This window comes from Homarus americanus, unplaced genomic scaffold (assembly GCF_018991925.1).
Source record: "Homarus americanus isolate GMGI-L3 unplaced genomic scaffold, GMGI_Hamer_2.0 scaffold57423, whole genome shotgun sequence".
Taxonomy (NCBI): Eukaryota; Metazoa; Arthropoda; class Malacostraca; order Decapoda; family Nephropidae; genus Homarus; species Homarus americanus.
The window spans coordinates 1-16,440 of NW_024716794.1; the positions used below are offsets into that span (position 1 = coordinate 1).

Below are 16,440 nucleotides of genomic sequence, written 5' to 3' on the forward strand. Positions count from 1 at the left end.
GGAATTGTAGCAGTAAGTGGATATGTCCTTGATTTGAGTGACACCTTGTTTGCAGCTGGGGAAATGTGCAGTAGTATTACATACTGCATATGGTATACTCTATATACAATATACACTTTCCTTTGTTCTGAATGATGCCTTTACTAAATTTTATAATTGATATATTTTTTTCCTATGTAGGTTATTCGACCAAAGAAGATTTTACTCAGCAGCAGCAGCAGTACCCATGGTAGTAGGTTATTCGACCAAAGAAGATTTTACTCAGCAGCAGCAGCAGTACCCATGGTAGCTCTCGTGATACACCAAAAACTTTCTCAAGAAGTCGGCTGATGCTTACCTCGTCATCCTCGGTAAGACACAAGATACAAAAGGTTTTGCATACAGTATTTATTATATACAGGAACACCCTGGTTAATGAGAGGGCTAAGGACTGACGGCAGTTGTTTAAAACCTGAAAAGTAATTCACTATAGCACTGTTCGTCATACACCGATGTTACTGAAAATAGATTCAAGACATGGCAACAGTGCAGCAGCAACTGCAACATTAGAAATATATAATTCTTATGCTAACAGCCATTATATTTTAGTGTATTTTGTTCTAAGTCTTTTAATGAATAAGATAATAACTGTAGCAGTATTTTATTTTTATTATCAAAAGTATCAGGTAAATGGGAGAACAAGGTGTTGGGTGGTTTAATGAATCTTGTATGAATTGTCATTAATTTTATTCAATTATTATTTTATAACAGACGCAACGAGGAAAGGATGAAGCGGGTACAGGAAGCTCGTGAAGAAAGAGAGCGTAAGGCTATAGAAGCAAAGAAACAACAAGACAGAGATAGAAAGAACAGAGAGGAGCGACTAAGAGAACAGCAGCAGCAGCACAGAAAGCAGCAACTTCTTGCTAAGAGACGTGCAGAAGAGGCTAGAGTTAAGAAGATTAAAGAACAGGTAGGTTTAAGCAGTAACCTTGGAAATTAAATTATTCATAGTTGCGTTGAATTTAAAACTCTCGTATATATTTACTATACAGTAAACCCTCGATAAATCAGCACATCTGGGCTCTGGCCTTGCTGAGGTATACCAGATTCTGACTTATCGAGGCCTTTCCCCCTTCATACAAAAATCATCGACCCATATGTGTGTGTGTACAGGTAATTACTAAATATACAAAAAGTAACACTTACCAGCACTGCAGGCGAAGAATGGAGCATCATTGTAGGTGACACAGAGGTATGGTAGGTGACACAGAGGTATGGTAGGTGACACAGGCATGGTAGGTGACACAGGCATGGTAGGTGACAGGCATGGTAGGTGACACAGGCATGGTAGGTGACACAGGCATGGTAGGTGACACAGGCATGGTAGGTGACACAGGTGTGGTAGGTAACACAGATTCATGGTAGGTGACACAGAGGTATGGTAGGTGACACACAGGCATGGTAGGTGACACACAGGCATGGTAGGTGACACACAGGCATGGTAGGTGACACACAGGCATGGTAGGTGACACACAGGCATGGTAGGTGACACAGAGGTATGGTAGGTGACACACAGGCATGGTAGGTGACACACAGGCATGGTAGGTGACACAGAGGTATGGTAGGTGACACACAGGCATGGTAGGTGACACAGAGGTATGGTAGGTGACACACAGGCATGGTAGGTGAGACACAGGCATGGTAGGTGACACAGAGGTATGGTAGGTGACACAGGCTACCAGATATGCCGAGATTTTTGCTGTTGACAACACAATATACATAATGTATGTCGTTTCTCACTCTTGATTTTTTTTTTTTACTATTTACGGTTATTTATTATTATTACTGTTATTTTGTTTATTAAAATTTTTATTAATTTTAATTAATTACACCGGTCAACGCAATTTTTCTGGCACAAGGTTTTTAAACGGATTTTAAGTAAATTTGGGGTGTAGAATCCAAATATGACTGGTTTTTGTCTATCACATCAGGTTTTTGAGATATACCATATTGCACTTTTGCTGGGAAACGTAAACTTTTGGATCAAAATTGACGGTTTAAACATGTATACATAAATTTTTTCAGCATTATAATTTGTATTTTTCTATAACCAAAAATTTTTAATATCAAATTGGAAAGTTAATGCACATATAATATTTAAATGTAACATTGAAGGGTGAAAAAAAACAATTAATGTGCGGTAGAAATAGTGCAAGTATTAAGATCAAGTTACAGTTACATAAACTTCCTCTTTTTGGCCGATCTCTTATGTACAGCTTCTGGAATGTCTCTCATCAAACTCCAGCAGTAGTCCGCCATCATGTTCGAGTCCCATCGACCTTGGTAACGTTCTTCCATTACTTTAATGTCTTGATGAAAGCGCTCCCCTTGCTCCTCGCTCACTTCTCCCAGATTTTCTGGAAACTCGTCCAAGTGACTGTGTAAGTAGTGAACCTTGATACTCATTCTGCATCCAAGTGCTTGTAAACTCAAGAGCAGCTCTTCCACAATTTCTTGATAGTTGTCCGCTTTCTTGTTCCCTAAGAAGTTCCGCACCACATTAGAGAAAGCATTCCAAGTTCTTGCCTGTGCCTCAGTCATTGTTGCAAGGAAGTGTGGATCTCTGAGTAGTGTTCTTATTTGAGGTCCATCAAAAATCCCTGCCTTTTTCTTCTCGTCGCTAAGACTTGGAAAGGTTGAGCATATATATCTGAAACACTCTCCACTATGATCAAGAGCCTTGACGAATTGCTTCATGATCCCAAGTTTTATGTGCAGAGGAGGAAGGACAATGTTTTTCCTGTCAACCAGAGGATCGTTAATGATATTCTTGTCACCAGGCATCAAACTATGTCTTGGTGGCCAATTCTTTTTCACCCAATGGTCTGCTGTAGCCCTGCTGTCCCAGTAGCACAGAAAACAGGGGTATTTTGTGTACCCTCCTTGCTGGCCCAATAGAAAGTTTACCATTTTCAAGTCCACACAAATTAACCATTCATGAGCCTGGTATTGCAACCTCTCTAGAACAGTCTTAATGTTTTCATACTCTTCTTTAATTTGTACAGAATGTCCGATTGGAATTGAACCATACAGTTGTACCCCACTTAACGCGGTCAAAAGAACCCAGAGGGTCCCGCGCTAAGTGAAATCCGCGTTAAGTGAACAACAGAACATATGGGATTAATTCCAATAGAACCCAGCCCGACCCCCAAACTCCACTTTTTGACGACAAATAACTATGTTGTAGTAAAAATTCTATCTTAACTTTATGATGGCATGAAAAAACAAGTAATATAGAAGAGGTTAGGTTAGGAAAGATAAAGGTTAACATAGGAAAAATAAAGAATAGGTTAAAAAACGAAAAATTTTGCGGAACACTTACGGTAGTAGAAGAGATGGGTCGGCATACGGGGATGGAGGCTGGTTCCGAGGCAGAGGGCAGATTACTGGCCCTCAGGTGAATCACCATTACTAGGTGAATCACCATTACTAGGTGAATCAACATCACTGTCACTTACAGTTGTCAGGGCTTCCCTGACAAATCCCTCAAAGTCAACTTCACTTTCACTATCACTGGCTTGGGCTGGCTGTGGTGGGTTGCGGGCGAAGAAATCTGTTATGCTTTGCTGACGGCTGGTGTTGATGTTGTCGTGATACACCTTGATGTACGGCTCCATAGCCTGCACCAGTCGGGTATGGAAGACGTCATAGCGTTCATCGTCATTGTCGCGGGAAAGGACGGACTTAATTTTTTCTGTAAACTCTATGACACACTTAATATCATTATGACTTAAACTAGGTTCTTCGGAGAATGACGCACCTTCTTCCTCCTCTTCACTGGCGGGTTCTTCTTCCAACATCTCGTCGGCAGTCACTTCAGGATCTTTGATCACCTCCAGGATGTCTTCGTTGGTGGTCTCGGAGAAGCCTTCAGCTGTAATATTGAGCGCAGCTTCTCTGGCAAGGTCCACTGCTACTGCAACAGTCTGAACCTCACCAGTCACAGGTTCACTCCTCCTCTCACCTGGTATGCCATGCAACACATGTCTCCATGCGTGACGAATCGTAGCAATAGTCAGCAGATCCCATGCCTCCACCAAGAAGTCTACCGTGGGGTGACAATAGTGCATAGGGGTGAATTTCTAAAATTGATTAAATGGAATGGCCATTGGTCCAATACTGCGTACCCATGAAAAAAGAACACAGGCGAAATCCTGGGTCATTTGGACAATATTTAGAGGTAGCTCAAGTCAATTGAAGTTTTATCCTTTTGGCAAAAAATACGAATATTCATAATATGCCGGTTTATTTTAAAATTTACATATTGAGCAAGTTTATGTGTACACTGTACATATAAATGATTAATTCCTTTTTAAAATGAAACTGCAGTGAACACGCTTACATCAATGGGTGGGAGAGGTGTGGACAACCCATTCATTGTTTTCGCTTTTTGCTTGTAAGGTCCTGTTTTGATGTCCTTGGTTGTGACCGCCTCTGCTCTTCAACAACCTGCAGCAGATGTTGACGCTGGTCTTCACTCTTTGTGATCTTGCTGTTGAATGCCTGTATCAAGGCAATCCCTCTCTCTGCAGTGTCGTTGATGACTCTGAGACCACCCACAACTGCGACGCCAGTTTTGAAGTCTTCATCATCAGACCATGTGTCAGGTTCCTTGGACAAAAAAGAAGTCTTCATTTTGAGACTTTCAAATAGAAAGTTTGATCCTCTAGAAGCAAAGTCTGAGAGCTGCTTTGTGGGAAGGGAAGATGTGGCAGGAAGAGCAGCACGTTTTGGTGAATCCTCGGTCGCCTTCCTCTCAACGATTGCCCGAACTATGTTTGTCTTCATTGTTGCATTAACTTGTGGATCGAAGAGTGCAAGACCCACCAAGCCTTCACTGAGGTACCACAGGTGACGACCGAAGACTGTGAGACATGTTCTTGATATTTTGACGTCGTGGTACTCTGACAGGTCTTGGAGGAGCCGCAAATCATTAGCAGGAGCGGAGGATGGAACGGAGGCCGTGAACCATGCACTGACATACACCTCTAGCACAAAGAATGTGAATCGTTTCAAGCCTAATGTCTCACGAGCAGTTAGTTTAAACTGATTAGCAAAAATCAGGATCTTCATGACATAAATGGGCTTAGCCATCCACCGTGCTCGGTGAAGTGCTCCGGGCCGTCGGAGATTAAACTTGGGTAGAGCTCCATCGAGACACCTGATTGCTAGCTCCAGTACCTCACGGTAATCATCACGTGGCTGCTGCTTCTTGCCCAGATGATGTTTCCAGCAACAGATGAGGTCATCTCGTTTCTCGTACAAACTTGGAGGGAGGTCTGAGAGAGGGCTGTAGTCATCTTGACTGATGTCCTTCCACTTATGCTTGAAGCGAGAGAAGAGAGTAATATCTGGTCCAGAGGAAGGCCCCATGCATTCCACATACGCTTTCTCGGCAACAAGCTCAAGGATGTGGTGACGACACGCGAGATGCAGAAGACGGCGGCCGAGTTTCTGCTCCAGAATGACACATGCCCCCGACAAGTGCCCAGTGTTTGAAGCTGTTGTGTCAAAACTGAGTGCTGAAACATTCTCTGATATTTTCCACTCTTCCAGCGTCACGTCTCACACACAACTGATGCTACTGTACCAGTCAGACACTGGCACACAACCTCTTCCCCCTACCCCGACTGACACCCGCCTCTCCCTCCCCTCTGCATTGCCAATAGCTGCACCAGCCAAAATACTCATTACTCATTTTTAGAAAAAATGTTAGGAACAACTTTAGTTTGAATTTGCATTCTACATATACCTGCAAAGTTTCATAGTAATCGGTTCATAAATAAAGAAATTAGAAAAAATCAATAATAATTTCAGTAGTGTTAACTTCAAATGGCTTGAGCCACCTCTAAATATTGTCCAAATGACCCAGGATTTCGCCTGTGTTCTTTTTTCATGGGTACGCAGTATTGGACAAATGGCCATCTAAAAATAAAAACTTTCACTTTTTATTGTCCTCTACCACGTTTAACGTTAAACTTCTTCCAAAATTGTTTGACGAGAAGTTCTTGAGTCCCGCCTCTTGTTCCTTGTCCTCGTCGCTTTTGCTCTCGCTGTCGGTGTCACCCAGCTTACGCAACTCATCCTTGGTGTTGGTAGAGTCGTTCAGGAGCTTGAACTTCTTTGCAGAGTACGCAGCTTTCACATTGCAGATCAACTCCTGGTCCATGGGCTGGATTAATGACGTAGTGTTGGGAGGAAGGAAGACCACTTTTACGTTGGGGTGACGATCCATAAGTAGGGGCGAGTGTCCAGGTGCGTTGTCAAGGAGCAACAAAATATTGAATGAAACATTCTGTTGCTCGCAGAATTTCTTCACGTCAGGAACAAAACAGTTGTCAAACCAGAAGAGGGACAGAGAAGAGGACATCCACGCCTTACGTGCGGTTAGCCAGTGGACATTAAGCTTGTTCATGTCCCTTCTTTTAGTGTGCGCTGCGAACTGTGAATCACCGACCTTTGGTTTAGGTACATAGGTAAACAGGACGGTGATGCGTTCCTTCTGCATCTTCCGGCCCCTTACCTTGCTGGCAGACTGGACAACTTTTTCCAGAAAAGACCAGATTCGTCCATGTTAAACACCTGGTCGTCACTGTACTGTCCTTCCTCCATAATCTCACGTAAAAACGGAGGAAAATCTCTAGCCGCCGCACGGTCAGCACTCGCTTCCTCACCACCAATGTTGATGTTGGTGATCTTGTTCCTCTTCTTAAACCTATGCAGCCAACCAGAGGAAGCATTGAAGGGTTTGGGCTCTGCAATTCCCAGTTTACGTGTCACTGCTGCGTATAGCTCACGTGCGTACTCCTGCACTGAGCGCGTGTCCACCGCCATGTTGCGTCGCGCCTGACGCACCAAATAACTCACCAGCAAATTTTCCACTTTTGCCAGCACCCTGTTCTGGCAATACCTGATAGATGAAGCACCTGCAGACTTTGTGATTTTCATGTGCTCTTTGATCTTGGCTGCATCCTTCTTGATTGTACGAATCGTAGATTCGTTGACGCCATGCTGGCGCGCGAGATCAACTTGCCGTCTTCCTTTCTCCAAATCTTGAACAATTTGGTACTTCACCTCGTAGCTTAATGAACGTCGTGTCTTCTTTGGCTTAGTGCCGCTGGGTCCAGGTAAGGAAAGGTCTCTCTCTGGGGGCGGTGGTGGTCCGGCGGAAGCCATTTTACGGAACAATGGATGCGCGTTAACCCGGGGTGGCCTTGAGGGATGAAACTGCCGCGGCTAGGTCAAGCGTCGTCTCTCCTCCCTCCCTCCCTCCCCGGGGTAGTCACGTCATAATACTTTAAGCCAATTACAGCTAGCAGCAGAGGGGGGTAGGGCTGCATGGCCAATCACAGTCCGAGACGTCATATGACGTCAGTGATAACGCAACAAAGACACACACTGCGCAACCTTACCGCGCCGCTTGCCCAAGCGGAGGGAGGAGGAGGGAGAGGCAGGCAGGCGGGCGGGCGGGTGGCGCGTGGCGCGTGGGCAAAATGTAAAAATAGCATCTCGAGCTGGACACTCACCGCGTATATGTGGAAAAAATCCGTGTTAAGTGAAAGTTCAGCTTTGGCAGGGCACCGCGTATATGCGAAAACGCGCTAAGTGAAACCGCGTTAGGCGGGGTAAAACTGTACTTGTTTCCGTTATGAAGAAGAACACATTTCAAGCTCCTTTTAGAATTGTCAATAAAAAGTCTCCAATCCTTACTATCATATGCTGGTAGTCCCATGGAGAGAAGAAGTCCTTCTACATCATTACAAAAAACAAGCTGGTCATATGAATGAAAGTACTTCCGCAGTTGCTCTTCTCTGTTGCGATAAAAGGAGACACTCGTGCCAGGTTTTAAGAGTCGTTTCTCTTGAAGCCTGGAAGCTAACAATTCAGCAGACTGTTTTGGCAAATTTAGATCTCTGACCAGATCATTCAATTCTGACTGAGTAAACAACGTTGGCTTTTCACAATCTTCACCAGATGGCTTGAAAAGATCAGTCTCTTCATCTTCATCAGTAGAAACAGGTGAATTCCGGTCTATATCCTCAATCTCTGGTAGCTCAGTAAATTCTGGCACGTTACGTGATGGAGCAAATCTGAGATCAGATTTGGATTCAGCACCTTAAAGTTAGTAAAAAACAGTTAAAAGGTTTCATGCCAGAAAAAAAAAATATTTTTTTGTAGACCAGTGTTATTATTATTACCCCCCTGTATTATTATTATTATTATTATTATTATTATTATTATTATTATTATTATTATTATTATTATTATTATTATTATTATTATTATTATTATTATTATTATTATATCTTTGCCCCCCCAGGCCCTGATGTGGGTCAAGTGACCTGTGCCCGGGTGGGCTAATCCCCGTAAAAAAAAAGAAACCATTCCGAGAACATATCCATGCCGAGTTGTATAAAATTCCGAGTTATCGAGGGTTTACAGTATATTAAAAGTCAGGTTACATACACTTCATCTTTCTGTGTATTTTTTCTTTAAAATGATTGTGACTCCATTTCTAATTTATGAAACCAGGAAGAAGAACGAAGGAAACAGGAAGAGGAGTCAAGGAAATTAAAGGAAGAAGAAAAGCAAAATGAGGAGGAAAAACTATTATATCTGGCAGAGCAACGCCGTCGTCAAGAGGAAGAAAGGAAACGGTAAGTGTATTAAATAAAATTACAGTAAACCCTGCCAATACTGTACCAAACTAATCCATACAAGCTCTGTCCATTATTGGGAGAATTTTCATTTTCCCCCATTCCCCACCACATGATTTATGGCTATAACAGGCTCTGTTGCAATGAAGACTGTCTATCAAATGAGAGCCCTGCTATGTTAGACAGCTACTTCTACAGTGGCACCTTTTAATTGATGGATCTCCACAGGTACTCTGTGTGGGAAAATTTCTGAATACCAAGTTATTTCTGGGGAATATCACCTTATTTAATACCATTGTAGTGCAATAACCCTATCTGGTGTCAAGCAAGTGTGTTTTCAATTACAGTTTTTGTGCTTATCTTGTAAGCACTTTCTTCCATAGGAAACACAGCTGGTAAGGTACCATTTTGGTGGTTTCATGGTACCGTACATTTTATTCATTGCCCACTGCACAAACTGGAGACCATAACTCCACTGGTTGCTTTTATTAATGCACATCCAAGTACCTCAGTTTTGCTCGCCTGGTGCACCTCTCACTTCACTGAGGATTGCTCATTTTGGAACAAGCTGTGTACAGCCATCTCTCAATTTATATGGTAGTTACGTTCTTGAGAATGACCGTGTAAATCAAACCTAATTATCCCATAAATAAAGGAAATGGCGGGGGTTAGGGGAAGCGCTCCCTAAAAACTTTAATTTGTGGATCTATTTCCTTCAGTATGTTTTTTTTACAAAAATATATTAACAATAATAATACAATAATAGAAGCAAATCTAATAATACAGTAGTAAGAAAATAGATTTTAAATGAAAATTTGTGCGAACGTAAACATTGAATGATGGCTGAGATGGCATGCAGGAACTAGTGGTGGAGGAGAGGTGGGGGTTACTGGGGGAGTTAGTCATTTGAATCAGATGACAGAGCAGGTGAATGGGGAGAAGTGGGAGCTTTCGAGTTACCATATGTTGATGGCTGAGGTTAAGGTGATTGTTACTCTTTCCTTTTTTGTAAAGTAGGAAAGCAATGAGATGTAGAACTATGCTGCCTGGCGCAATGGGACTCTTTTGAAAACTGTGTTATTTAAAAATAGGTGTTAACTTAATGCTAGTGTTATTTTAAGAACATGCTAATTAAATCCGTGTAAAGTGAGAGGTGACTATACTGCTCCGAGCCCTCATGTCTGTGACTCATCTGTGAGGGTGTGTAAATTCATAAAATTAGAGAGATAATTCAAATTTTAAGTAAAAACAGGGAGTGAAGCTGTTCCATACATTCCCCGCTGCTGGGCGAAGTTTTGCTGGTGGTGGACAATAAGATATCATTTGGGTCGTATGTGCTTTATAATATTTGTATGTCTTATCTCAAGCATAATGGCTTTTATTGCACTTTTCAATTGAAACGTTAATCATGACCCCACTTATTCGCAATTTATATTTTAACAGGCATATTCTATACTTAGTTCAGTATCTGTATTCGCAAAGCATACCTTGCTTATCCGCAAAGCGAATTAGAAAATTGAAAGAAATAATTACAATATGCTACAGTAAATTTGTTTCAAACTGCACAAGCTAACTAGCTGCTGCACTCATACTGTATTCCTCTGTCAGAAGTAGTGCTTGGCAGAGATGCCAGGTACGATGCTGTTACCAGCTATGGACTTCTGACCCCAAGACTCGGCTGATTATGCTGTAAATTTTGTTCCTCTTTAATGGTCGTTAATTATGCCTGCATCTCTCTTCATTTCCAATTTAATGGAATATTTCTGCTGGTTACTGTCATTTAATTTGGTTTATTTTAGGCATGATAAAGGATTAATGTGTGGCTGTGCATTATTGCATATATAATGTGCTTGGTGGGATTTTTTGGGTGGAGGCCATATGTGTTTTCATAATGGAGTTTTGTTTTCTATGTATGATGATATTTAACTTTTCAGGAGCAAAATAAGGAACATGCTGGAGGTGTGTGTCATCTCTGGTGCTTGGTGGCTCAAGCTATGTGAGCAGGCTGCATAGTTAATTGTTTTTGCTGTGTATTCATACACCAGGCCATGCGAAAGAGTTCTCTCTGTCTGCTTTGATCTGTTGCGTTGTGTGGTAGTGTCGATACTGTGTCAAATTTTTTTTCGTAATGCCTCCTACTCATTCACACATTTTATACACACAATCACAAAGTTTAGTAATTATTAACAACATTTGTGTCGGTGTGTCTTTACAGTAAGTGAATTTTTTACACCCATGGTGAATCAATATTCTATGCTTATTTTAACCCATAACTGGTCATTAACGTTCAATTACGTGATCACCGATATTATTATCTCTGGTCAGTCACGTATTAGAACGTTTTCCAAATCTGCTTTTCCCGCACCTTTGAAATTGAGTCTAGCTACCATAATCTGTTTGTGTAAATGTTCCCCCCCCCTCCCATCTCTCCCCAGGGGGCCCCACCCTCCCATCTCTCCTCACAGTCAAGGCCCTGGGACTACACAGTAGTCTCTCGATAGCCATGGCATGTGAACGTAACCGGTCACTCAATCAGGTTGAGACATACTCTAAATTATTTGGTAGGGGTGAAGATGAGTATAGATTGACAGAGGCATGCATTGATAGGGATATTGAACGTGATGATAATGATAGTGACTAAGACTATGTGTTTGAACAAGAGGAAAACAACACTGATAAACAGCAAGTAGAGGAGAGAGGGTTGGTGTCCTCTTCATCTCCAGGAACGTCCAGTACTCCCTCCATTTCACCTACCCCTACCAGTCCGTCCCACTGTATAGTTACATCCACCCACACCCCTTCCTCCCTCCTACACTAGCTCCCTCCCTCCCTCCCATACTGCTACCTCCATCCCACCCTGTTCCCTCTCTCACATGCCTTCCACCTACATTGCTCCCTCCCTCCCTACCTCCCTCCCTCCCTCCCTACCTACCTACCTACCTACCTCCCTCCCTCCTACAGTGTGTGTGTGTGTGATCATTATGTATATATGTGGCTGCAAGACAAACCAGTAGTACTGTGACAGCACTGGAAGCGAGTAGAGGTTTGGGAATACTGCACCAGCCCTGGATTTAAATGTCTCGCAGCACCTTTAAACGAGGCAGATTTTCAAGTGTCATTTTGGGGTGTTTGGGCCATAAAAGAAAAATATGATTATCCCCGACCAGGGGGTTGGGAGGGATACCATGGATGTATAATAATGTGACCTTTTTGCAGGCTAAAGATGCTTGGCTAATAAAATGTGTTTCTGCAGTGTTGTTTTGTATTGTATTATGGTATTGTACTTATTTTAATACATTACACCTCCACCAATTATATAATTATATTAATTCTTATGGGAGAAATTATCCTGATATTCGCAATGAATTTTAGGGACACATCATTTGCAATGACCGGGGTATTAACATATTATTGATGCCTATGTAAAATATGTTGAAATTTCTGTGTCATAATGATCAAGGGAATAATTTTAATTATGCCCTTTGTCCTTGAAAACGTCAATAACATGCCATCTTTGCCTGGAGAGAGAGAGATAGGTTCAGGGTAACAACACCAATGAAAAAGAAAGTGTAATTTTCTCCCTCTCTCTCTCTCTCAATATTTTTGGTCTATTACAATCAGAACAAAATTTTAGAGGGAATGTGTATAACATCTTCATGTAAGGGACATTATAATCAATACTCGGTGGTAGATGTAGCGCATGATCTCATCACAGCTGGTGCTAAATTATTTGTTTAGTTTCGATTCTGATTCGTTTGGAAGGAGAGACAGGCTTTTTGAGGTGGTTGTACGTACATCCACACTAAGTTAAACACTCAGTATTTCCTCTTAAGAATAATAAAAAAAACTATTAATATACAGTAAAAGTCCAAAAATCCGGATGCCAGAAATCCGGACCACCCGAGAATCCGGACTTTTCGAAAACTCAAACTTTTTTTTTTTTTTTTTTTAGCTGGCTTTTGTGTGTATGTGCGCATGCGTGAGCGCCACAGCTGCACAGCGACAACAAGCGATCGCCACTTTAAAACGAGCAATCAAACTGTGACAACGTATGTAATTTTGAGTCCTACTCTTTCCATTTACAGAGCCCATAATAATGGCTCCTGAAGTAGATAAACTCCGTTGTGTGAAGAGAAAGAAGAACACGTTGAAATTGGGTGACAAACTTTAAATAATTAAAATAGAACGTGGTGTGAGCAATACTGTTCTAATGGAAACATACAACATTGTAAAGTCTACAATTTATGATATAAAAAAGGCAAAGAATAAAATTCTAGAATTCACAGCTTTTTCATTAAAACTGCTCGTTTTGATAAATGAAGCATGCTATATTTGCTAATGAATAAACTATCAAAATGTACCTGTTCACCTCTTCTTTATTCCTCCTTAAATTTGAATTTTAAAAGTACTGCCTGAGAATCCGGAAAATCCGAGAATCCGGACCGACTCAATCCTCAAGCAGTCCGCATTTTTGGACTTCTACTGTGTGTATATATATATATATATATATATATATATATATATATATATATATATATATATATATATATATATATATATATATATATATATATATATATATATATATATATACAGTATTACCCCGCTTAACGCGCTTTCACTTAACGCGTTTTCGCATATACGCGGTGCCTTGCCAAAGCTGAACTTTCACTTAACGCGGATTTTTCCACAGCAACGCGGTGAGTGTCCGGCTCGAGAGCTATTTTTAGATTCGCACCACCCCCCACCCGCCACCCTGCCTGACTGCCTGTTTTAGCTCATAAAATTCATACAAATTACCCAGCCAGAATATAGTTTACATTGCTGGAATTCTTATAATTTGGTGATCATTTTGAATATAAACAACATATTTTTTGCATTAAACATACAATTTTTAGATAAAATGTTTAATCTGAGTAAGTATGTTATCTTTTGTCCAAAAAATATGACATTTATATTCAAAATATTCCTGGTCTTACAAGGAATCCAGCAATGTCAATTATATTATCCTAACTTCAGTTTGAGGTATTATTTATTAAAATTTAGTGGTTATCCCACACATCTCCTTGGGACAGTTGGTGGGGGGGAGGGAGGGACCAACCGACCGACCATCTGTTACCCGGTGAAGAATTATTTTTTTTTAACTGAAGATATTTGTTTTAGCTCATAAAATTCATACAAATTACCCGGTCAGAATATAATTTACATTGCTGGAATTCTTATAATTTGGTGATCATTTTGAATATAAACAACATATTTTTTGCATTAAACATACAATTTTAGATAAAATGTTTAATCTGAGTAAGTATGTTATCTTTTGTCCAAAATATATGACATTTATATTCAAAATATTCCTGGTCTTACAAGGAATCCAGCAATGTCAATTATATTATCCTAACTTTAATCTGAGGTATTATTTAATACTGAATGGAGGATTGGTGGGGGGTGGGGGAGGGTTGGGACTGACCGCGTGGTTGGAAGAGGGGGGGAGGCAAGGTGGGGTACTTTGATTGACAGATAGTGTTGAAGAATATATTTTTTTTTTTATTAACTGTAGATATTTGTTTTAGCTCATAAAATTCATACAAATTATCCGGCCAGAATATAATTTACATTGCTGGAATTCTTATAATTTGGTGATCATTTTGAATATAAACAACATATTTTTTGCATTAAACATACAATTTTTAGATAAAATGTTTAATCTGAGTAAGTATGTTATCTTTTGTGAAAAATATATGACATTTATATTCAAAATATTCCTGGTCTTACAAGGAATCCAGCAATGTCAATTATATTTTCCTAACTTTAGTTTGAGGTTATCCCACACATCTCCTTGGGACGGTTGGTGGGGGGTGGGGGGGGGAGGGAGGGACCGACCGACCATCTGTTAGCTGGCTGTGTACTGTAGTGTGAGAGGGGGAGGGAGTTGAGTCCATTATTTGAATGGACATTAACTTGGCGACTGTATTTCTCTTAAGTATTAATTGTGTGCATGTACCATCATAAAATTAAGATGTTATTTTTACTACAACATAGTTATTTGTCGTCAAAAAGTGGAGTTTGGGGGTCGGGCTGGGTTCTATTGGAATTAATCCCATATGTTCTGTTATTCACTTAACGCGGTTTTCACTTAACGCGGGACCCTCTGGGTTCAATTGACCCCGTTAAGTGGGGTACACTAATATATTTAATATGACAGGTAGGTTAATTAACCCACGTAAAAAAATCTAAAAAAAAAAATTCCATTGATGTTTTTGTTTTTAATTGCACCAGTGAAGTCATGATTAATTTATTCTGCTTTATTAGTTATTGAAGAAACTGTAGTATATCAGAAAAATTTTCTTTTGTAGAAAAATTGCTGAGGTAGAACGCATCGCCCGTGAGAAAAAGGAGTTAGAATACCTTAAATTGCTTGAAGCACAGCGCATTGCTGAGTTACAACAAGCTAAATTGACAAGCTCAGCAGTTAAAAAGGTAAAAACTAAAGTACTTATTTTCCTTTTGCTGCATTATTTAACAATTGGTAATTAATGCAGAACTTCCTTTAGATAACATCATCTTTTGCTCAGTTCTGTTTAATGTGTTATTATGCCTGTATTCCATCAGTATTCCTCTAATCCTTTTCTCAAATTTATTATTTCTTAGCTCCTTAGTAACATCTTCATGTCCACTTTCCACATGAACCTGTAGCTTCAGTGCTCAGGTTAGTTTGTCAGCATTCTCTATTGTATTTTGTTGATTATTATGTTGTAATGCTTTTATTCATCTTATGATTATATATCTCACACTGTAATTTTCCTACAGATTGCACTAGCTGATAACAAGGAAACTGGACTAAATCATACATTCACTTTAAGTGATAACAAGGAAAATGGTCTTAATACCACATTTTCCAAAACTACTGGACCGTCTCAGTCAAGTTCTACTGGGAAAAACAAAGATAGTTATGACATTACACCAAACTCCAAGAAATATAAGAAAAATATTAATAATTATGATATAAATGATATTGAGAGTGATGACTCAACTGATGAGGACAGTGCTCCTAAGAGGAAAATTCCTCCCTGGGCTATGAGTAAGTTTAAAATTTGGATATTAATTTTTTTCTATTGTTTGGGATTTTATGAATAGAATATGTAATGGTTACATACTTATAGATTGTTGTATCAGACACATTGCAGTAGTTATATTGTACAACCTCCCTCGGTATTTTTGTTCCATAGTAAGGCAGGTTGAAAGTGCAAACAATGGCAATTAAAGTTTGCATGATGTAGACTCAAGTTCTAGATTAATTAATTTATTTACATTTTCATCTTGGATTATCTGCTATTGTTTGATGTCTTTCCAGCAACATAAGTGAAACTAAGTTTCTAATGCACTGATAATTGTGGTAATTAGCACTGTCTTGCCTTTCCACTGAGGTTGAGTTGCCAGCAGCATAAACATATCATACTGTTAGTCTCCTTCAACATGATGAAGTACACTGACTCATTCACACAAAGAATATTGCCCATGCTGTATGGCAAAACTTGAGGGATTGCCTTTAATCCTGCCATAATGATAAATTAGCGAGCACAATTTTTCTAAGCTGAAACCCCGCCGTGAAATAGTTAAGCAAATATTTGGGGAAAACTTTTAAAAGGATAAAGTTTTATGATGTAGATGGCTGGGTAGTACCAGTGTAATGTTATATTGATGGAGAACAACTAAAAGGAAAAAAAAAAAAAAAAAAAAAAAA

The 16,440-nt window shown here is 40.1% G+C and overlaps 1 protein-coding gene across 1 annotated transcript; it reads left to right on the plus strand.

The window, feature by feature from the left end:
- The first annotated feature begins 240 nt into the window (after positions 1-240).
- Positions 241-15,965, plus strand: LOC121858505 (vicilin-like seed storage protein At2g18540). The gene is made up of 5 exons (XM_042354955.1): positions 241-350; positions 751-952; positions 8,575-8,699; positions 15,053-15,176; positions 15,507-15,965. Exons 2-5 carry the CDS (start codon positions 767-769, stop codon positions 15,831-15,833), a joined length of 762 nt encoding a protein of 253 aa, XP_042210889.1. The 5' UTR covers positions 241-350; positions 751-766; the 3' UTR covers positions 15,834-15,965.
- Positions 15,966-16,440: the final 475 nt, after the last annotated feature.